This window comes from Aptenodytes patagonicus, chromosome 5 (assembly GCF_965638725.1).
Source record: "Aptenodytes patagonicus chromosome 5, bAptPat1.pri.cur, whole genome shotgun sequence".
In the NCBI taxonomy this organism is placed as follows: domain Eukaryota; kingdom Metazoa; phylum Chordata; class Aves; order Sphenisciformes; family Spheniscidae; genus Aptenodytes; species Aptenodytes patagonicus.
Window position 1 is genome coordinate 47,698,867 of NC_134953.1, and position 22,020 is coordinate 47,720,886.

General features: G+C 36.6%; 1 protein-coding gene across 4 annotated transcripts in view; it reads left to right on the forward strand.

The window, feature by feature from the left end:
* EDEM3 (ER degradation enhancing alpha-mannosidase like protein 3) overlaps nt 1-22,020 on the forward strand; it is a 31,997-nt gene that overhangs the window by 5,021 nt on the left and 4,956 nt on the right. For 3 of the 4 annotated variants that reach the window (XM_076339574.1, XM_076339575.1, XM_076339576.1), the window contains exons 3-19: nt 1,898-1,998; nt 4,725-4,764; nt 6,214-6,326; nt 7,043-7,196; nt 8,370-8,504; nt 9,675-9,780; nt 10,398-10,495; nt 11,834-11,959; nt 12,548-12,631; nt 14,178-14,261; nt 14,826-14,950; nt 15,448-15,613; nt 18,170-18,324; nt 19,104-19,257; nt 19,749-19,943; nt 20,728-20,893; nt 21,390-21,575. In XM_076339574.1, coding sequence (XP_076195689.1) covers nt 1,898-1,998; nt 4,725-4,764; nt 6,214-6,326; nt 7,043-7,196; nt 8,370-8,504; nt 9,675-9,780; nt 10,398-10,495; nt 11,834-11,959; nt 12,548-12,631; nt 14,178-14,261; nt 14,826-14,950; nt 15,448-15,613; nt 18,170-18,324; nt 19,104-19,257; nt 19,749-19,943; nt 20,728-20,893; nt 21,390-21,575 — 2,188 coding nt within the window. The remainder of the gene's footprint in view (nt 1-1,897; nt 1,999-4,724; nt 4,765-6,213; nt 6,327-7,042; nt 7,197-8,369; nt 8,505-9,674; nt 9,781-10,397; nt 10,496-11,833; nt 11,960-12,547; nt 12,632-14,177; nt 14,262-14,825; nt 14,951-15,447; nt 15,614-18,169; nt 18,325-19,103; nt 19,258-19,748; nt 19,944-20,727; nt 20,894-21,389; nt 21,576-22,020) is intronic. The other variant, XM_076339577.1, reaches the window with a different exon arrangement.

Sequence of the window (22,020 nt, forward strand, 5' to 3'; positions counted from 1 at the left end):
AGAGCTGTTTGTTTATAGAAGAATGCTCCTTCTTTTCCTCTCTATTTCACGTTTGAATATAGATTATTTTTTATACCATATATTTGGAAAGACTTTGAATGTGTTTACTTGCAGTTTCAGTGCAGTAATTCAGCCTTTTCATCCTGCCACGTTAGTTCACCACTGAAAGCAGAATTGGAGAGCACAGTACAGCAGTCAGTTTCCCAATGAAATCGAAAGAGAGAAGCTCCATCCCAAATAATTTGTGTTGGACCTCTAATGGAGAGGCAATTTTATGCATGTTTGTTGAAATTGGATATATTTAAAATTCTTAATAGCTATTCTGAAAATTTTTCAGTAAACCTCTCCTATTGCACAATCATGAATTTCAAATTTGTGTCTGTTTCATTTGATATCCCATTTTGGTGGTAGTTTAAACCTACAAAACTTGCATTGACTTGAGAGGGAATAGGAACAGGCATTTTATTCAGTGTGCTTGACTTAGGCAATGGTGCCACTCCTGTTATTTCTGACTGACTGGCAAGAAATAATCTTACAATACAGCTTGCTTCGCAGAGTGCTTTTTCTAGAAATATGGAAAGTAACCATTGCTTTTCCAAAACAATCTAGCAATGTCTTGCTCTTTAAAAAAAATTTTTATATTTGTAAAAGGCTCAGTCTTGGTAAGCTATTTTTGTGAATGTTATCTTTTGTTATGCCTTGTGTAGTGATTTACCAATTTATTATTTTTCTTCTAAGTGAGTTCTCTTATCTGGCACTGATCGTGACCCTGAGTCACTCATGTTCATTTGGAAATGTTTCCAAAGTGACTTTAAAGTCTAATTCCCACTATTTTCTCCGTGAAATATCAGCCACTTGATAATGACTGCATTAGTTTTAGGTTTTAAACACATCTTTGAGATGATAACTTCTGTCTAAGAAACATTATAGGAAGTGTCATATGCCCCTTGTTGCAGAAAGCACACAATTAACTATTCAAGTTAATTGGTGGGGTTTTTTTTGGATGTGCTGTTAGTTGTTCCAGACTTCTCTGGGAGGTTAGAGAGGTAGAGAGAAGGAAAAAGAGGTCCTGTTGCTCTGTTCACAGTTTAATCATTTCCAGCCACCCAGCTGGAAAGCAGCTTTGCAGAAAAGGACCTGGGGGTCCTGGTGGACACCAAGTTGACCACGAGCCAGCAATGTGGCCTTGTGGAAAAGGTAGCTAATAGTATCCTGGGCTGCATTAGGCAAAACATTGCCAGCAGGTCAAGGGAGGTGATCCTTCCCCTCTACTCAGCACTGGTGAGGCCACACCTGGAGTACTGTGTCCAGTTCTGGACAAGAGAGATATAGACATACTGGACAAAGTCCAACGAAGGGCCACAAAGATGATGAAGAGGCTGGAGCATCTTTCCTGTGGGGAAAGACTGAGAGAGCTGGGGCTGTTCAGCCTGGAGAAGAGAAGGCTCAGAGGGATCATATCAATGTAGAGAAATACCTGAAGGAAGGCTGTAAAGAAGACGGAGCCAGGCTCTTCTCAGTGGTGCCCAGTGACAGGACCAGAGGCAACAGGCACAAATTGAAACGTGGGAGGTGCCCTCTGAACATCAGGAAATGCTTTTTTCCTGTAAAGGTGACTGAGCACTGACACAGGTTGCCCAGAGAGGTTGTGGAGTTTCCTTCCTTGGAGGTATTCAAAAGTTGTCTGAACTGGGCAGCTGGGTCTACGTGGCCCTGCTTGAGTAGAGTGGTTGAACAAGATGACCTCTAGAAGTCCCTTCCCACCTCAAAGATTCTGTGATTGTCATGCATTTTTTCTGAAGTACAGCATAACTGGGCTTCCTTTTAACGGGCTCTGAGGATTTGCTGAAATGGCTGTAACAGTTATAACTTACTCCCTTGTTTTGTTTCCCTACAGGAGCATGCGTATCCAGCTGATGAACTCATGCCTTTAACTTGTCGTGGACGAGTACGGGGTCAGGAACCAAGTCGAGGGGACGTGGATGATGCCTTGGGAAAGTTAGTGTTTGAAATGGTTACTGTCTCATGTAAACATCTAGGAATCTAAGTACAATTTGCAGCCCATAAAACGTGTTTCTTCAGTTGATATGGCCACAAACTTAAATTTGTTGAAAAAGATTCTATGGGTGCAGACAAATCCATAATTTGTCTCGTAAGTTCTCTTATGGGGGTTAGGAGGAAGCTATTGGAAAGAAAGCTGTAATTGTGAACTTCTTGCAAGTTAGGCAGAAATACTTAACTTTTATTATTTCCTCCCATGATGTTAACTGATGTGAAATTATATCTTAATTGGAAAAAGAGAATTGACCAGTGAATGAGATCCAAAGATAGATTTTTTTTTTTTTAATCATTCTCCAAGTATTTCCCATAGGAAAGCCTTCCAAATGTCAGCTGACATTTATGGTATTAGTAAATTTGACTGCTAAATACGGGTTATAAGGGTTAATTATCAGCTGCACAGAACAGTAAACTGTTATCCATTATGCTGGCCTTAAGTGATACTTAAAATGCCTTTTTTTTTTTTTTTGGTAGAAAGCTCTCTGAAAACATAATTAGTCAAATATTATCATGTGTGTGGTAGCCCGAGACCTTTGCCAAAGTATAAAACATTATTTCAGACGTGGAAATTCTTCATATTTTTCCTTTTAAGATAGCTTATAATACAAAGTACTGATCCTTTGGCTGACAAAATGTAAATTTAAGGACTGTTTTTCTCCGTGTTAAATTGAACGATCAAAGACAAAGTTTGAATTACTCTAAATGTGTTTGTAATTGATTTTTTTTCCCAAGGAATGTTGTCTGTATGTGTGCTGTTTATGTTTATAGAGCAAATATCTAATAACAAATAGCTGATGCTTTTTTTATTGGTATCACTGCTTAGTGTCCCTAAGCAGAATAGTGTAATCACAGCTGAAGTCTTTGTCTTAAATACTTACTTCTAATTCACTCTCTGATATTGAGCATGTCATTTTGGTTATTTTAAGTTCCTTAGTCTAGAGATTCCTATATAAGCCTGCTGCCTTGGAGGTATTGAGAGATACAACTGATGAGAAAGAAGTGTCAAGAAAATGTATTTTTAATCCTGGTCATACATTCTTCTTAATGACCTTTTATTACATAGTAATATATGATCATTTGAGTAAAAATACCTTTCAGCCCCTTAGATGCATTGAATAGTGTAAGTATTTATTATTTTTCTGTATATGTGCTTTTTTCTGTTCTTAATAATCAGCTATATTATTATTTATCAGATTTCTTATATAATCCTTTTTCTTGCCAGTTGGCTCATCAGTCATGTTCTATACAAGCCTTTGCAATCACAAAATGACAGGGTGAGACAGCTAGGTCAATTCTGTTCCCCTGGAGGGCTAGGGAGTATACTTCCACACCAGCCTCCTCTGTAGCTGTGCAATGCATGTTCTCCCCGCCTTTTGTATGGAAAAAATTGTGTATTTGTTATGCAGTTGTGCATAGCCACTAGTTAATCTCTTTCTCTTGTAGAACGACACTCACAGAATGCCCTTATATCTTTACAAAGTAAAGAAAATTATAATATATGACCACTTAATTAGAATTTTAATTATGCTGCATGCATAGTCACATGTTGCCTACAGGGTCTCAAACATTGGGCACTTGCTTGTTCTTCAATAGGTAGTTGTAACTGTTTCCAAAGTTTTCAATTTTAATACCATGATATTCTGTAAATTCTATTCTATGCATGGTGTGTGTTTCTTAACATAAGAGCAATTTTATTGGGTTAGGCTAAAGGTCCACTGAGCTTGGTATGCACTAGAACAGGCCTAGAGAAGAATATACGAACAGGACAAGCCTTATTGTGATATTCCCGTTTCAAACAGTATGGATCTGACTTGATGTTCTCTTTTTACGGAATAACTAGTTCTTTATTTTAACCCGGCTGCTGGCTAGTGCTGGATGGCACCATGTGAAACTTATGGTGAGAAACAGTGAATAGCAGATTCCCATTAACTTTCTTCATGCCATGTGCAAATTTAAAATCTTCATATAAAGCCACTTAAGCTTTTGCAGGCTGGAGAGCGCTAGTCTGTTCACTTGTTCCTAGTACAGAAGCTGCTACGTACCTTCAGGCCCCCTTACTGCCCTTTATTGTACGTTTTCCTGTTCCATTATATCCTACATAGAAGTTTCATAACAAAATAACAGCATTTTCTTTAGTCTTTCACCACTAATTTTAACACTGGGTTTGATTGCAACAAATTACAGCTTTTTCTGAGGTGGGTAATTGGAACAGTTTCTGGTTGGAGAAATTTAGCTTGGAAGGATTTTTGATCTTCCTAAATCTTTTAATTATTACACTTAAGTCAACATTCTTCGTTTTTTGAAAAAGAAAGAAAAAAAGACGTTGGAAAAAGACTTTGAACCAGTCTACTGGGTTTCTTAGTAGATTTGATTGGAGACTAGAAATAAAAATTTAATTTGCTTGCAAGAAGTTTGAAAGCTTTGCAGTAAATAAAGATATCTTTATAATCATAGCTTGTTTCAGTCAGCTCCTACTCTGGTCACTAACAAAGGGGAGAAACTTAGTAGGGTGTTTTGATATTAAACATATTGTGTACAACTAATTTTTTAGCAGCTAGTGGTCTGTGAGAATTTAGTTTCTTCCTCGGTATTGGTTACTATTAAAAATGATTTAATTTCTACACGTATATGTCTATAGTAAATCTGTTTTAAATTTTGTTTCATAGATTTTCACTGACCTTGATTGATACCTTGGACACTCTTGTGGTAAGTTTAATCTACTGATAAACTTTGATAAAACAAAAAGATTGTCTTCTGATGCTCAGACTTGTTTTTAGATTTCTATTTTGTTAAATTATACATAAAAAATACTAATTTTTCTTCACCTTTGATTTCTGGCTATCTGTTGAAGTGGCTATTGCTTGTAAGACCTTCCAAGTGCTGCGATGGTGGTGTCTGGAATTTGTTGCAAAAAGAAAACTAGAACAGTTCCTTCACATTTCATTGATGCTTTCTTATCTTGCTTTTCTTGGGCTCTAACTTAACAAAAAAGTATGTGAGTTTACTTCCTATTATAGTCTAAAGCAACATTCTGACTTACAGGTGAACACCTCTTAATACCTACTGAATTATTTATGTTTTTAAATTGTGTGTACATGTTTCATGGATGCATTTGCATGCACTTAAGTATACGTTAAAGAAATGCAACCTTGGACATGTTTGCCAGGAAATGTTGCCAAACTTCTTATGTTCCATCTCTTATTAAAAGATTCCAATCATTAATAAACTACTTTTTGTTAGATTTCAATCCCTTTGACATATTTTGTCATCATAAGATAGAGATCAGAAATCAGGAATTTTTGGCCATTCACATCTACAGGTAAATCTAAAAAGTTCTGAAAATTCTTACTGTACTGATTTGGTGTGTGAATCGTATAACGCTCTTTCTCTGACAGCTGTTCCCTTTTTATGATGTGCTGTGAGATGACCCTTGGCTTTTTTGAATCGGGTCCACAAATGTTGAAAATGTGGAGTCTGGAACTCCCAGTCTCTACCAGACACTCAAATGGATTATTGTGGTTGGTTTATTGTTTTCTTGTCTTAGAGCAGGATTAACACTTGTGGAATTTAAAGGCACTTACGATAACGAATTGGATAAGTCACAAGGATTCTTAAAGATCGATTGAACTAAAAGAAAGTCAGCGTGAAAGAAAATCTGTAGGAAATGCCTGAGCTGTTCTTCAGGCACAAGGAGAAAACTGTTGGGAGGAAGAAGACTGCTTAGGACTATTCACCGAACTTAGGATGTGGCTCCTTAGTCGGTGGATAGGAGGCTTCTGTGAAATCGGAGGCATCAGAGCAGGCCCGTCTTTGCCCACTCTGCCTGCAGCCCACTGAGTCCTGTTGTACTACAGCATGGCATGGGAGTAGGGGAAGGGACAAACAAATAAATCCCTGGGTAATAGTTCAGGTACATTCTCAGTGACTTTATTCTTTGCATACAGCTTTTATTCTCTTTTATGTATCTCATGAGAAAAACAATAATACTATTGTCTGTTTGCACTGTATCAGAGTATGCCCCTGCAGGACCAGAATATCAATCTAAGGCATGTTAAATGCTTTCTTTTTTAATTCATTGCACTTGTTCTTCCACACCTGAGTGTGACTGTATTAGCTATGTTGGAACCTAAACACCTGGTTACATTTGTATTCCAGGTGTTAAATAAAACCAAAGAGTTTGAAGAGGCTGTAAAAAAAGTAATAAAGGATGTTAATTTAGATAACGACATAGTTGTATCTGTCTTTGAAACCAACATAAGAGTCCTTGGGTGAGTAACTTTTATGTTTTCAAAACTCTTAAAAATGTGGGGTTTTAGCTAAATGTCCTTAAGGCATACCTTTCTGTGCTATTTCACCTCATTTAAAACAGTTGTGCCTTTGTCAGTTAGCATAGCTTGATACCTGCCCTAAGAAAGGTTTTAAAATGCTAGGCAGGAATTGATGCAGTGGTACTGAATCAAGTTGGCCCTCATCTAACTGCTGCAGGTGTAGCTTTTTTGATTAAAAAAAAATTGTGCATGCTGACGTAGCAGTGTTTTTTCTTAATGGAAACAGTCTTACAGATTACACTGTTCAATACTTGATTTAATAGAATATTTCAATACTTAGGGTAATAGATTATTTCAGGTTGGAAGGGACCTCTGGAGGTCTCTAGTCCAACTTGCTGCTCAAAGCAGGATCAGAGCAGGTTAGTTTTAAGCTATTATATGCAGTTTTAGAGGTGTTGGTTGTTATTCTTGACTAACTATGTTGATGAATCAGTGATTCAACTATAGTTTAAGACTGAGTCCTGAACAACAAGAATTGCTTCCAAAATACTAACAGCGCACCTTGATTGTAGTTGGAGTTGCATCTGCTCAGCATTTCTGAAAACTAGGGCCATGTGAACATAGCACAGTTACTTACATAGTCATCTAAATCATAGAAATTGCTGCATTGCTGTTGAGATGAATATTGAGATGTGGATAATTTTTCTTGTGTTTAGAGGTCTCCTAGGTGGGCATTCAGTGGCCATTATGCTGAAAGAAAAAGGTGAATATATGCAGTGGTACAATGGTGAACTTCTGCACATGGCAAAGGAACTAGGCTACAAGCTTTTACCTGCTTTTAACACCACTAGTGGTCTCCCTTATCCAAGAGTAAGTTCTCTGGTTTCTGCAATTCAGAATTACTTCTGTAAGCAGAATTTTTGTTGTTTTTGTTTTTATCTTGGTTTCTAAAATCACTTGTATATTTATTAAGTGTACAGAAAATCAAAAGCTGATGAATTGCTCATTTGTAATACATGCTACCTAATATTTTAAAATACAGTTTTAGTCTCTCTGAATCCTACCAGCTCTGAAATTCTAGTATACATTGTTTTGTGTAAATACTAACTGCAGAAATCTTGTCTAATCACTGTCTACTGACTTCTTGCTCCCTGCTACTGTAGGCACCACCAAGTAGCTGAGGAGAGTAATTTTTGTTTTGGTACATATCGCTCACTGAGACAGTGAAAAAGCAACTTGCAAGCACTTGCTTGTGAATTTAGCACAAAACTGATTAATCTTCATGGTCTATATCCACATTTTTAAGAGGGCAAAGGTAGCCATAGTCTAAAAATATTCACTTAATGTAAAAACTTTCATCAAATTCAAACAAAGCGTGGTGTGTATTATTTGAATGACAGAAAACTACTTCCCATGCATATCATCCATTGAGTTTGTGAGATGTGGCTTTGATTGGAAACTTTCCCATAAATTAAAAATTTAGGCTCAGTAAATCAGCATTTTTCTAGTGAAAATGTCTAATTCAAAATGTTTAGGGTTTGACAATCTTCTGCTGAGAGGGCCCTCTCCAAAATACAGACAGTTATGTTGTGCCTGCAACAAAGGTGGGTCCATCTAGCAGGTATTCTCTGGAGCCAGGAGTGGCGAGATATTTACAAAGCTTAATTTCTCTGAGCGCTTGTGATGTTTTGAGTTTCTGGTTTGCTGGTAAATAAATTGCTAGAATTAGATTTTCAGGGTGGTATTCTTTTATTCAAATGTCCGATGAACCAGGCAATAGGTAATTGGGCCAGTCCTTGTTTTGGAGGGTTGAGTATTTTGGGTACTTCTGGATAACTTACTGTCAACTCAAACATGCACATAATGACATAAAGCAGAGCAAAACTAAAGGGGTGTGTGTGATTTATTTCCCCTCCACACCTCCCCCCCCCGCCCTGTCTTTGGAAAAAGCATAGATTATATAGTAGCTCTACAGACCTATCACGGGAGTGTAAATTCTTTCAGCTAATAAAAATAAAGATTACAATCTCTACTTTTCTCTAGGTTAACTTAAAATTTGGTGTAAGACATCCAGAAGCACGAACAGGAACAGAAACGGATACCTGTACAGCTTGTGCAGGTACCTTGATCCTTGAGTTTGCAGCTTTAAGCCGATTCACAGGAACATCTATATTTGAGGTTTGCTTTCCACGATATCTTATTTTTTGGGATTAGGTATTCATTAGTGTTCTGTTACATTTCTGTAATTTTTGAAAAATAATTTTGATTTTATCAAATGGGTGCATATCTTAGTTGTTCTGCACAAAAAGTTTGTGTTCAGATTTGTTGTGTTTGTGGGCTTTTTTTTCTAAAAGTTAATTTGACTGTTTAAAAAACACAGGAAGTAATTTTGTTTGAAAGTAGTTACAGTAATACAGAAGTAAACAAGATAAATATACTGAAGACTGGCTAAAGGATAATACTTGCATAGTTTTTGGGTAGAGGGGGTCAGGGCTAGAAAGAAGAAAAGTGAGATACTTGTTCCTTAAAATGCAGCTTAAAAAAAAAAAAAGGCAAAAGGCAAAAAAAATCACAGTCATATAGTCCCACTGAAGTTGTGCAAGACCCATCTAAGGGTATACTGTCAGCAGGGAGCTAAATGAAAATATTTGTGAGTATTTCTTTGATATGATACAAAAAAAAGTACGCTTTTTTCACATTAGAATTTTTTGAAATCTTTCAGTATGGGCCTAGTATTTCATTTAGTTTCATGGAACGCAGTGGAAGCATAGCTGGGCCTGTGTTGAATGTTTTGATAAAACTTGTCCCCCTAAAATCCTGTGCATGTGTTTGGCAATTTAGAGCCATTTTTGTTGGGTAGGTTGTTACCTTCGAGTTACTTTTTGTGTATATAAAGAAGGTATATAACTTGTATACTAATGAAAAGGGGCTGCTGCTCCACATTGAGATATCTGAAAAGACGCAGCGATTTTGATTGTCAGGCTGTTATATTTCTTGAAGTTTTTTTTTTAATTGGGTTACACTATCCTGTTTGTATGCACAATTTTAGAGTAGGAAACCCATGCAAAAGGACGTTTGACTTGCCTGAGACCTACAGCGTATTGGCAAATAGCTGTGTAGTCAAGCACCATTCTTTCTAATCAGCAACAGAATAACTATTTATATAAAATGTGGACTGAACATCCTGTTATTTAAGTGTATGTAATGTAATACTAAGTTTTATAACTGTTAGATATGAAACATGTTATTACTTCATAGCATCTTAATTTCAATAGACAAAAGAATAACAGTCTCTACTATCTGTGTTTCTCTGTGATTTCCTTTAATGAGCGTTTTTTGTTGTTGCAGGAATATGCACGGAAAGCGCTTGATTTTATTTGGGAAAAGAGACAGCGCAGCAGCAATTTAGTGGGTGTTACTATTAATATTCACACTGGAGACTGGGTCCGCAAAGGTGTGTGGTGTGTGGTATTCTGACTCAGAATGAGTGACCACAAGTGGTTCTGGGCAAGAAAAAAAACCTTGACACCCCCTCCCCCAACACATTTATCTAGCCTATTTTAAAATGTTAATGGATAGGCAAGTGAAGTTAGATAATTTCAGTGCTGGAGAAACCTGCTACAACGAAGCCTGACTTTGCTCTGAAAGGGTGTTTTGGTAGAGAAACTAGTTTTATTCATTGCAAAGAAAGTGTTCTCTGATTCACTTTAATACTGAGAGGGGAATGCCTTGGGATAAATTTTCAGAGATTCTACTATAAATACATAGGAAAAAATATAAATAGGACTGTGGTTGTATATGGCAGCCAGTAGAAATATTTTCATATGAGAAAAGTGAAACAACTGGCTTCAATGCATGTTTGTTCATATTACTGTGTGCTCTGATACTGCAAAACCTGTAGTGTAGACATACAGAATTGTGTCTCTGCATCCATCTGTGCCTTAATTCTAGTGATAGGAGGCTTTTCCTTTTACTGAAAGAGCCTTTAAAATCAAAATGAAACCATGTGAAAATATGAAACCATATAGCTACTTAAAGTAAAACCACCTTTTCATTTTCTACTGTTTCTAGATAGTGGAGTTGGAGCAGGAATAGATTCGTATTATGAATATTTATTAAAAGCCTATGTCTTGCTGGGAGATGACAGTTTCCTGGAAAGATTTAACACAGTAAGTTAACATCTTGCTCAGGTTTGTGCCTTCTGTAAGACAATTTTAAGACTAATTGTATTGTCAGTCGGCTGTTAGCCTGAGAAGCCTATGAAGAGACCTTTAGCAGAATTTCTGTGACTTCTGATGTGTCTAGTGCCAGCTCTTTTTAATATGAATTTTTGCTAAGCTTGGGTGAACTGTCACCTGAGCAGCTATTTTAACCCCATTCAATGAAAATCGGAATCTTCTGGACCTTTTTCCGTGTTTCCAGTACAGGAGAAGCTATATTTCAAGATCACCTTGGAGAGTGTAATACTGCAAATGTTTCTGTAAAACAACATAAAGGGCCTCTTGTTACAAGCCATGGTACAATTTCTTTCTGTCCTGGAGCAACAAAACAGATCTGAAAATCAAAGTCTGGATCTTGCATTGCACTGCAGATCCTAAGGCCCAGTATACATTTAAGTATACTTACAAGCTGAAAAACACACTTACGTTACTGAATTCATAAGATTACTAAGCAACTTTGTCAGCATCATTATTGTTTCATAAGAGCATTCTTTCTTTTGAAAATAGCAATAGCCAATAAAAACATTTTATATAATAAAATGATTTTATAGAATATAGCATGATTTTATATCATAAGCAGTATTAAAATTGAATAAATCAGCAGCTAAAGGCCTGTTGCCACACTTTAAATGTAATGATTATTTCATATTCCTAACCTGCAGCCACCATTACTATATTTTGCCTCAGTTATGTCTATTAACTGTTTCCTATTGATTTGGCTCATGTGCTCATGATTGTACCTTCTATGCTTCAGAAAACAAGAAAGGCAGCAATCTTGGGCAGTATAGTATTGGAAGTCAGCAAGTTGACAAGTGAGCTAGTGGGTTTTAAAGTTCTTCTGAGCCATCAAGTCCAGCTGCTTTGGTTTTTTTATACCTCCTTTTCCACTTCTCCTCCTGAGATGTATTTGCTTTAGAGTTCTCTTATTCAGAGAAAGCAATTTTAGCTTTGTTTCGCGTGTGCTTAAAGATTCAGCCAAAACAAATGTGCCCTAACTGTGATAGTTACTTGTTTATCACATGGCTGCTGAATATACTTTTTTGTATGTGTATTACTTGGAAAAGGTGATGTGTATTGCATGTGTAATCCTGTGGAGCTCTGCAGTATTTACTACATTTCTTTTTAGTTTGCAAAACTAGAAACTACTGTGCATTGCCAAATGTAATAATGATTTGGAGTGTAGTACTGGTTCTTCCATTGAAATAAAATGCCATCGCCTGGTGATCTATATCTGTTTTGTAAAATGTATTGATTATATAACCTCATGATTTTTCTGATGTTTGTCAGCACTACGATGCCATAATGAGATACATCAGCCAACCACCTCTTCTTCTTGATGTTCATATTCATAAACCAATGCTAAATGCTAGGACCTGGATGGATTCTTTGCTAGCTTTCTTCCCTGGACTGCAGGTAAGGTTTAAAACCCATCTGGAGGTGATTTTAATAACAAGTAAACGATTAAATAGACTGGATATATAATTGACAAGTCAAGATTAGTAATTTGATTTTCAAAAATACTGAATGAGGATTTCTGTACTCACTCTTTTGTCACTTCAGTGCTATGATGCAAGTTATCATGCATTTCTGGCCACATTGGGTATCAAGAAAAGTATGACTGTATGATTTGCTTACTTCACTCCAAGTCATGAAAACACTCAAATTAAGCTGCCTTTTTAGTAGTCTAGTGACAAATTTTCTAGCTTGTGTGCGCCATTTACATATTTAAGACAAACTAAATCATATTTCCACCACAGTTGTCTGTAAATGATAGAGATCCTTTTTCTACATAGGCAGTAGTCTTAATGAGCTCGCTGATTTTGCTTAAAAAGCTCTTATGGAATATCTGTGGCTTACACTGAAAGGTAATATTTACAATATGTATCTGCTGGAAATGTAGAAATTGGTCTGTAGCTTTACATGAACACAGTGAATATGCCTAACTTTGAATATTATTCCTATGCATGGTGAATTAGTGTTAATTTTATTATTGAATTTTAGGTGTTGAAGGGCGATATTAGACCTGCTATTGAAACTCATGAGATGTTGTATCAGGTTATAAAAAAGCATAACTTTCTTCCGGAGGTAAGGTAGTAATTTTTTGATCGTGTAAACTGATTCTTACTTAAATTTGAGCAGTCTCAGTTATCCATTTGAAGAAATAGTAGGTATATGTGTCATTAAAGCCAAAGGCTCATTTCCACAGCATTCTTATGTGATTTACAGTTCTGCATGTATGATGACTGTGTTTTGGATATGAAATATTTTTCCTTCAGTTATGCTGTAATTAACACAATAATAGGAAGCTGCTGCTATTAATAATTGCTTAGACTTTATATTTCAGCCTTTCAAAATTGACCTTGACTCATTTCAGTATACAAAACTTGTATAAGCACACGGAGTACTAGCTGCTTAGTAATGTAATAGCATTAATGCTAAAGATCGCAGTTGACTTTATTAACCCGAGGAAAGAAACTAAAGACTGAATTGTTCTGAGAGAATGTTCTGAAATTTTGCATAATGTCCTTGAAAGTAGGTACGCAAACTTATCTGTACATATTGCAAGTGCACTCTTTGAGCAAGTTAATTCTGCACAGAAAAGCTTGTTTACCTGCTGAAGTGTCTGTCTTTATTCTGTGATGACCCAGAATATATGAGAAAGCTTCTGACTCCATTTGTAATTTTGACTTTCCTCTGGTGTAAGCTTATTTCTGTTGGAGAACACTTTAATTAACATCATATTCACCTAATGTGGAAATTGAGACCAAAGAATGCTCTCTAAGCACTGGAATGATTTCTTTGAGTGCTTTTAAAGTGGTATGATTTGGCTCCTTAGGGTTTTTTTGGGTTGTTTTTTTGGGTTGTTTTTTCAGTGCTTTGTACTTACGAAGGAAACTTTGAAAGATCAATTAGTTGTATTTAAGCCAATATGCTATCCCCTTTAGCAAAGACTTAGCTTAAACCCTAGTATGAACTAGTAGCGAATATAAGCCAGCACAGAAGTGGCTTTTGCCAGTGCATATTAAGAGTGAATACATAGACAAGGAAATTTTTAGGTAACTGACTTCTAGTCTGTGGTATTTCTTATGTTAGAAACAGCTGCTTACCATCTGTCAGTCTGAAATGACAGTTTAATGCACTGGAAGTGTCAGGTGGTTGGTATGTTTGCAAAAATGGTATTTGTCAAAGCTCGTTCATCTCTATGTAGTGACCCTTCACCAGGCTACTTTCATTGGATTGCAGCAGCAGCTGTGTGCTTGTGCTGATGGGAGTGATTGGAGGCTGTGTGCTGCCTCCTGCGTTTGGAACACAAGTTCTCATCTGGCACCTCTCGCCAGAACTCCACTTGCTGGGCATTTGTCAAGAGGCTGGGTGGTGTCTGGACTACTGCACTAACACAAGCTTAAATCTCACTCATACTAAGTGGGCTAGAGCACTGGTTTAGATTTTGGCCTCAAATGTACAAACTGGACAGAGGTTCTTGTAGCCTCCTGAGATTGATGTTGGGCCTTCAGTCCTCCGCTGCTGTGTACTTTAGCTGTTGTAATACAGTTAATGTAGGATTCAAAACAAACCTGTGTTTTGGTTTTCATTCTTGCGTTTATTTTTGTCTGTTCTTTTTCTTCCTCAGGCATTCACAACAGACTTTAGAGTTCACTGGGCTCAGCATCCTTTAAGGCCTGAATTTGCAGAAAGCACTTACTTCTTGTATAAGGTAAGATCACTTTCATTCCTCTGACTTTTGGTCACTTTGTATAGCACCTAGAATTTAGTTGGTGTTTTATTTCAATATAGAATGAGTAGTGTATCTCCACTTGTTTTATCTACTGGAGCCAGTTCTGTATATAAACAAGATGAAAGTATTGGTTATCAAAAATTGTTCTAGGAATTTTGGTTTATATGCCTCGAATTAGAAGGAAAACTGTTAAATGACAAAGGCCCATATTTTTAAAGATATGTAGGTGTTGATGATCTCTCTTAAAGAGATCTTGGAGACTAAGAGCAAAAGTCACTTGTACCTTGCAGAGAAAAGCAGTGCCTAAATGTTGTGCATGTTTGTATTTCCATGTGCTTGTCTGCATATCCGTAAAAGGTAATGCAGTAGTATCTCAGAAGTCTCTCTTGTGACTGTTTAGCACTATTAATAAATTAGACTTTACTGGTGTCTGAGAAGGTATGGAATCAATAAATTAGCATTAGGAAAATGAAAGCTGCTAATTGTACAGTAAGTCTAAGTGCACCTATATGTTTGGTTTTGGTGTTTGTTTTTCTTTTATAGGCTACTGGGGACCCTTACTATCTAGAAGTAGGAAAAACACTCATTGAAAACTTGAACAAGTATGCAAGAGTACCTTGTGGGTTTGCTGCAATGAAGGATGTTCGTACAGGAAGTCATGAAGACAGGTAAAAGTTTTTTGCAATGATTTTTTTTTCATAAAAAGATTATAGGGAGAAAAGCTAGTTACCCTGTTTATATAGTTGAATTAATTGACTTTTGAGTAGCTGTCTGTCTTCAGTTTGATAACCAAGTCTTAAATTACCTGTTTGTCATAGTCTATAAACTACTTCAGTAGTTTTATAGTTTGTTACGTAAGAATATTTTTAGTTTAATAACGTTTCCTTTGTCTCAGAGCAATAGATGAATTACTTTCAAACAAAATATACTTCAAATCTAGAAGTTTGTAGAGAGGTTTGTTTTTTCTGTAATGCTGTTTTGTACTGCACATGCTGAATCATTTCTCTCCAAACATAGTTTCTTCCAAGTGGAAGGAGTGCTAACGGAATTAAGCTCAACAATAATAGTCATGAAGTCTTCAGAGATGGAGCAATATGAGTATTTGTTTTACTGATATTTTAGAAAAAAAGGGATCTTCCTAAAGGACATCCATTTTTTTCCATAGAATGGACTCTTTCTTTCTGGCCGAGATGTTTAAATATCTTTACCTGCTGTTTGCTGATAAGGAAGACATGATTTTCGACATTGAAGATTATATCTTCACTACAGAAGCTCATCTATTACCACTTTGGCTTTCCACTACAAACCAAACCATCCCTAAAAAAAATACAGTAAGTAACAGCTCAAATTTAAATCAGTTTTCGTGGTGCTTTGAAGCAGTTCAGGTTTTTTTTTTTTTTGGAGGGGAAATGGAAGAAAAATCATAGTTTGAAGAAGTACACCAGTTCTAACACTTAGTTTAATGTGAACTACTTCATCTTATTAACAGTGACAGTCACATGAGTATGAATAATGTTTCCATGACTGGATTCTGCACCACTGAATCCTGAGAGAAAAAAGCTGTGGAATATTAGCAATATTTAAAAAGAAAATCATTCCCCATCTCTGTATAAATTTGAAAATAACACACTATGATATTTGAATAGAAAATAAAGATGAAGATAACTTTTTCTAAAGTATTTGCAACAACATGCCTAAGTCTTTGTTGTTTATTTTAGTACACGAACCCTTGGCAAATTCTGAAAGGTTTTTTGAGACTGCTACAAAGTTAGTTTGACAAGATACAGCTATAGCTTTTGGGATATTTAATTGTTTTAGTCCATGCAATAGACATCTATTGTGTAAATGTGAGAACACTTATGGGTTTGTAAATTATTTAACCTTCCAAAATAACCCATAGTAATACAACTGTGCCATGAAGCATAATAAATACTTGTCTCTTATGTCACCTTATTGAGCACAAAACCAAAAAATTTATCTTTAAGGCAATAATACTACTGGCAAGCAAAAGAGATGCATGAGAAAGTGAATAGAGGGGTGTCTGGGGCTTCAGGGACGTAAATTCCCTTATGTTAGTGTGCCTCTATTTTTACCCTTTACTATGTATTTTACAATAATGCCTGGATCAGAGGAAAATGCTCATGTTGTGTGTCAAGCCATGTGTCCTGGAGAAATCTTAAAACTGAGTAGAAAGCACTCTGTTTTATGGACTCTAGCATTAGACAGTGAAAAACTTTTAATTACTTGCTCTTAATGTCTGACATTGGTTATACATTTCATGGGGGGGTGGTTTTTCGTGTTCCTTGATGGTGGAGATCCTGCACCCTCTCTGAATGTTCTTTCCTTGAGCATTTATCATCTTTTGTCTTTGAGTTTTGGAAACAGAGACTATGCTTTTTAAACTACACAAGAAGTTCTCTGAAGGAGCATTTTGTGTAACTTTCACTCCCAACATGAGAAGTTGATACTTTTGAGACAGACAGGATTCCCACAGCTGATGCTGTGTGAAATGCTGGCCTGACATATGTAGTTCTCTTGAGAATAGCAAATGTTAATAAAAGGCCAATAAAGAAGATAGAGTAAATTGTTCAAATGCAGTTTTCTTAAGCTCTTTAAGTCAAAGCTGCTAACATGCATAATACAAGCAAGAAAGATCCATTGAAAACGGGGTGAATAAAATGTGTTAAACGGCTAAAAGGCTGTGAAGACGAGTGTGTTACTCTTTTATGGAATTATCTGATGGGGGAAAAAAATTGATTAAAAAAAATGGAATGTGTAAATTTTTTTTAATATAAACACAGTGCTAGTAAGTTGAAATGTCTGTGAGATAGTTGGTAGTAGCAACCCAACATCCTGTTTGTATTATTCTCATAAACAGGAAAGGTCGTGTCTTACTACGTTGATGCTTACAATAGTGCTTGCAAGACCTTCTTTCTTAAGTGATGTGACTATTTGTCACACTAAGAGCATAGGTACTTTAAAGCGTTTATTCCAGTAAACTAATAGCCTTTTAGGTCTTGGGTTTTAGGGAGCGTTTTAAATACTTGATTTTTAATTAGCTAATATGTTGCAAACAGGTGGGTGTAGTTTGGGGGGGGAGGGTGTTGCAAGTAGATAAATAGTACATTAATTTTTATAGGTGAGAAAATTAACTTGCCGGTTGTCCAACCAGTTATTTGCAAAACTAAGAACAGGCTAAATATGGCTCCAAATCACCGTACATGTTCCGCATGGTTTCACACGTTACAAAACAGCAAGTTGTACAAATGTTAACTCTGTCATCTTTTCTGAAAACAGAGGTTGTTTGAATTATATATAGATTCATTCTTGCCCATTCAGACTTGCAAGTCTGTATGGCTCCTGAGGAGGAGAATCTTTTGTTTGTATAAAAAATGTGACATTCTTAATAATACGAAGCAAGAATTACCTAAGGCCTGCAGCTGGTCCACTCAGCATAAAGGCAATATCAAATGAAATAGTAACTACTTCCTTTAGTAGTCCAGCACATAAAAGTACAGGGGCACTAGCTATGTCATAAGCAGGCTTGAGAAGTACTGTTTGCCAGTAGAGGATTAGCTGTTCCTGGAAAAAAAACTTCTAGAAATTGTGGATACAAGTTTGGTAAGTTACAAACTAGAACTGGTGGTGTATTTATCCCTAGAAAGGTGTTGTAGTGCACTGGTTACCCCTTATTATTGCAGGGTGTGGCACAGAAGAATGATGTATTCTTCATTCCTGGAAACTGTGTGGTTGTACGACATTTATTGCGTTCAGCTGCTCTGTGTCCTGAGTACACAGATTACTTAAGGGTAGGTCTATCTGTTGATTTTCTTCATATAAAAACGTAACCTGCATTTTTAATAGGTGATCTGTATCTTTCATTTTAGACTACAGAATACACAGAGCTGGATGACAGCAATTTTGACTGGACCTGTCCGAACACCCAGATTCTTTTCCCAAATGACCCTATGTTTGCTCAGAGTATTCGTGAACCTCTGAAAAATGTGGTGGATAAGAGCTGTCCTAGGGGTATTTCCAGAGTGTAAGATGAATATTTTCTGTCTTTTGTTAGTGTAGGAGTGAGTGCAGTAGGGTCTGTTATGCATGGAAGGAGAAATATGAGGTGTATTGGAGCTTGCTCTGTTTGAGTTTGTAGTCCTTTTGGGATGGATAGCCTAGCTACAGGAAAAAACAGTTATGTTTTCTCTGGCATCATCAACAAGATGTAGTTCATTTCCAGGAGGAATTAGTGAGTCTTTCAAAGCAAAAGGAGCTTAATGAGCCACATACTCCAGTGGGAATTGTAGCCCAGGTATTACAGGAAATACATCTCTTCAGTTTGTAAAATTAATTTCTGTAGTCTCTTGAGCAGTTCTGCAACTCTTCTTTGTAGTAAGCAAATCATGCTACTATACATAACTTCACCTATTTTGAAGAGTTTAGGACAGTCTGTTCATGCTGAGGAAGTTTATCCTTCTGACCACCTCTTTGATATTTACATTTAATGAATAAAACTGAGTAGCAATTGTATGAGGAAAACTGTTATTAGTCAGTCTTACAATAATGCAGACTATTTAGAAATGAGAGATAGCATACGGTAGTTTTGTTATCAACATTGCCTGTGCTTTTGTGCACTACAAAATTATTGATAATATTGACAACTTTTTAAAAAGATAGTTTGACTGAGAAATTGCATTCTAGTGAAGCTTGCACTTAAAATTATTTCAAAGAATTCTAATCTTGTGGTGGTAGGAATAACGTGAGAGTTGTTTCAAGAATAATCTGTTTTTTAAAGCTTTGATCTCTAATATCTTTTGGCAGAGAAGAGAGTTTGGGAAGTGGACCAAAACCACCATTAAGAGCCAGAGATTTCATGGCCAGTAATCCTGAACACTTGGAGATACTGAAGAAGATGGGAGTCAGTTTGATCCATCTGAAAGATGGAAGAGTACAACTAGTACAGCATGCAGTGCAAGTAAGACCTAACAGTACTTTTTTTGTGAAAACTTTCAGTAAAATCCAACTAGTGATGATATTTGACACTTAGAGGTTCAGGAGGGACAGCCAGACTGTGGAAGGAGGCACGTGAGCTGGATATGCAACTTTATTTAGCAGGCTGATGCTTGTTAATATTTTATTAACATAAAAATCCATTAAATTAGATGGAGGCTGTTCATGTCAAAGTGATATAGCTAACAGCATCTTATCTGAAAATACTAGCTTTCAGTGTGAGATACTTCCATTTGTTTAGGAGGTCTATATGTTTGTATGTTTTTAGTCTTCTGTGTGGTGGAGACACTAAAAAGTTAACTTCCTTATTTGAAATGACGAATGAATGCCAGTGAGCATCCACTCTGTATTTTAAAATCTTTGTAGCAGTGGTTCAAGCAAACATAACTTCAATTTTTTTTCTCAAGTTTCTCAAACATTTAAGAAGAAACTGTTTATTGTTTCTTTACTACTCAGGCAGCGAGTTCACTTGATGCTGAAGATGGCTTACGATTCATGCAGGAAATGATTGAACTCTCCAGTCAGCAACAGAAAGAGCAACAGCTACCTCCTCGTGCTGTTCAAATTGTTTCCCATCCGTTCTTTGGCAGGGTGGTCTTGACTGCTGGACCAGCACAATTCGGGATGGACTTATCCAAACACAAAGCAGGGGTAATAAGATGTATATGTGATCTGTTCCTAGCTTTCTGTTACTTTCCTTATCGCATAAGCCTAAATTTTACAGTACTGGTACTATTTCAGGATGGCCAGCTAGAGGGTGATCAATTAATTACAGTAGTTAGAATGGCAGGGCACAGGAATGACAGAACGACAGCAGTGACAGTCTTTTAGATGAGTGGCTTATTGGTCTGTGGCCCATGCTGTGCTCCTGAGTCATCAGTCATGATTTAGATTTAAAATGCATACATAGTACAATTTTTGAAACAAATTTATATAATTTGCATATCTTTAGAGAACTTAATTTAAGGGAAGGTTTTCCTACCATGTCAGCCATGAATTTGCAGAAGCCCTTTTAGAGTTAGAGTAGGCTATTCTTTACGCAAGCTTTTATAAAAGGCTGTATCTAGATGGAAGAAGAATATATCACAGAGGTAGTGGTTCCTATTGGAAGCAGCAGGAAAACCCGATGACTTTGGTTGGGCGAGGTGCAGCCCAAAAGAGGAGTTCCAGGCTAGCAGTTCACAGAAGAAAATTTTCCAGAGACAACAGTTCACAGGTATAGACAAAATACACTGAATATTAGAATTAGGTTTTCACTCGGTCATTCTTTGCTTCTTAGAACTCCAGCTTCAGGATAAAGATTGCCTGCACTGACAGAAGACAACACTAAATGCGTTAGATTAATTGAAGAAATGAAAATGTTTAGGAATCTTTTGCAAGCTTGACCCTAGTGCTCTAATTATCTCTTTCTGTTTGTTTTTGTTTTTCCAAACAGACAAGAGGATTTGTTGCAACCATTAAGCCATATAATGGATGCTCAGAGATCACTAATCCTGAGGCAGTGAAAGAGAAAATTGCTCTGATGCAAAGAGGCCAGTGTATGTTTGCTGAAAAGGCACGAAACATTCAAAAAGCTGGAGCAATAGGAGGCATTGTTATTGGTAAATAAAATTAAGTTCTTAATTTGTGTAAATGTAATACATATTTTAGAGATTTGAAGATACTGGAGAGCTGACAAGAAGCTGTTAAACTCTGAGATGACAGTACTCTAGCACAGAAATTACGCTTTCAGAAGATGAAGATGAGTTTTGGTTTTGTCTGGTTCTGCGCAGAAAGGGTGGCTAAACAAATTGGGATGGGTGATTGTCACTGTTTTTGCAGATTAAAAGTTGTAATTTTAAGGATCACTGAATGTTGCAATAGTGCTATCTACTAGCTGCTGAGGAAGACTTAAGATACAAATGAAAAATGTTAAGGAAAACAAGTACACAAGTTGGCTTTTTGCTTTTTACAACCAACTTACTATTTTCTGCCTGGGATTCTCTTAACTGAGTGGGCAGTAGAAAGCTGCTGAAAAAGTCTGCCAAAGTTCAGAGTTGTAGTCTGTTTACCTAACAGGAGGTTTGCTTGCTTTTCCTTTTGTGTGCATCTGGCTAGATGACAATGAGGGAAGCAGTAGTGACACAGCTCCTCTTTTCCAAATGGCTGGTGATGGAAAGAATACAGATGATATCACAATTCCCATGCTCTTCCTCTTCAACAAGGAAGGAAATATCATACTGGATGCAATCCGGGAGTATGAGGCTGTGGAAGTGCTCCTTTCTGATAAAGCAAAAGACAGAGGTAAGATCAGAGGTTATTTATACAAATTTAGCTTCCATCTGTGCCGTGGCACAATGTGAAATGTACAATAGTGATTTCTATTGCTACCCAAAGGTGCAAATGCATTATTTGGTAGCTCTAGTTTTCTGTTTGACATTGGTATTAGTTTTTTTCATAAGAAAGCCATTATCTGAGAGTTGCCATTATCCGCTCCCCCCCCAGGTTAACATTAACATCCAGAAATGCTGTTCATAAGTTAAATCTCAGTTGGACTAATGAGAAAATACAACCTTTTGGATTCCTTTTGAACCCTTTTTGTCATAATCCGCTTTGAAGTAGTGTCAGGAATAGAGTAAGTGTTTTCAGTGCCCTACATTGTAAATGCCTCTCTCTTATTAAGCTCCCCAGTGACATTCTTGGTATCCAAAAGGAAAGAGACAACTGTTACAATTATTTTGCCTATCTA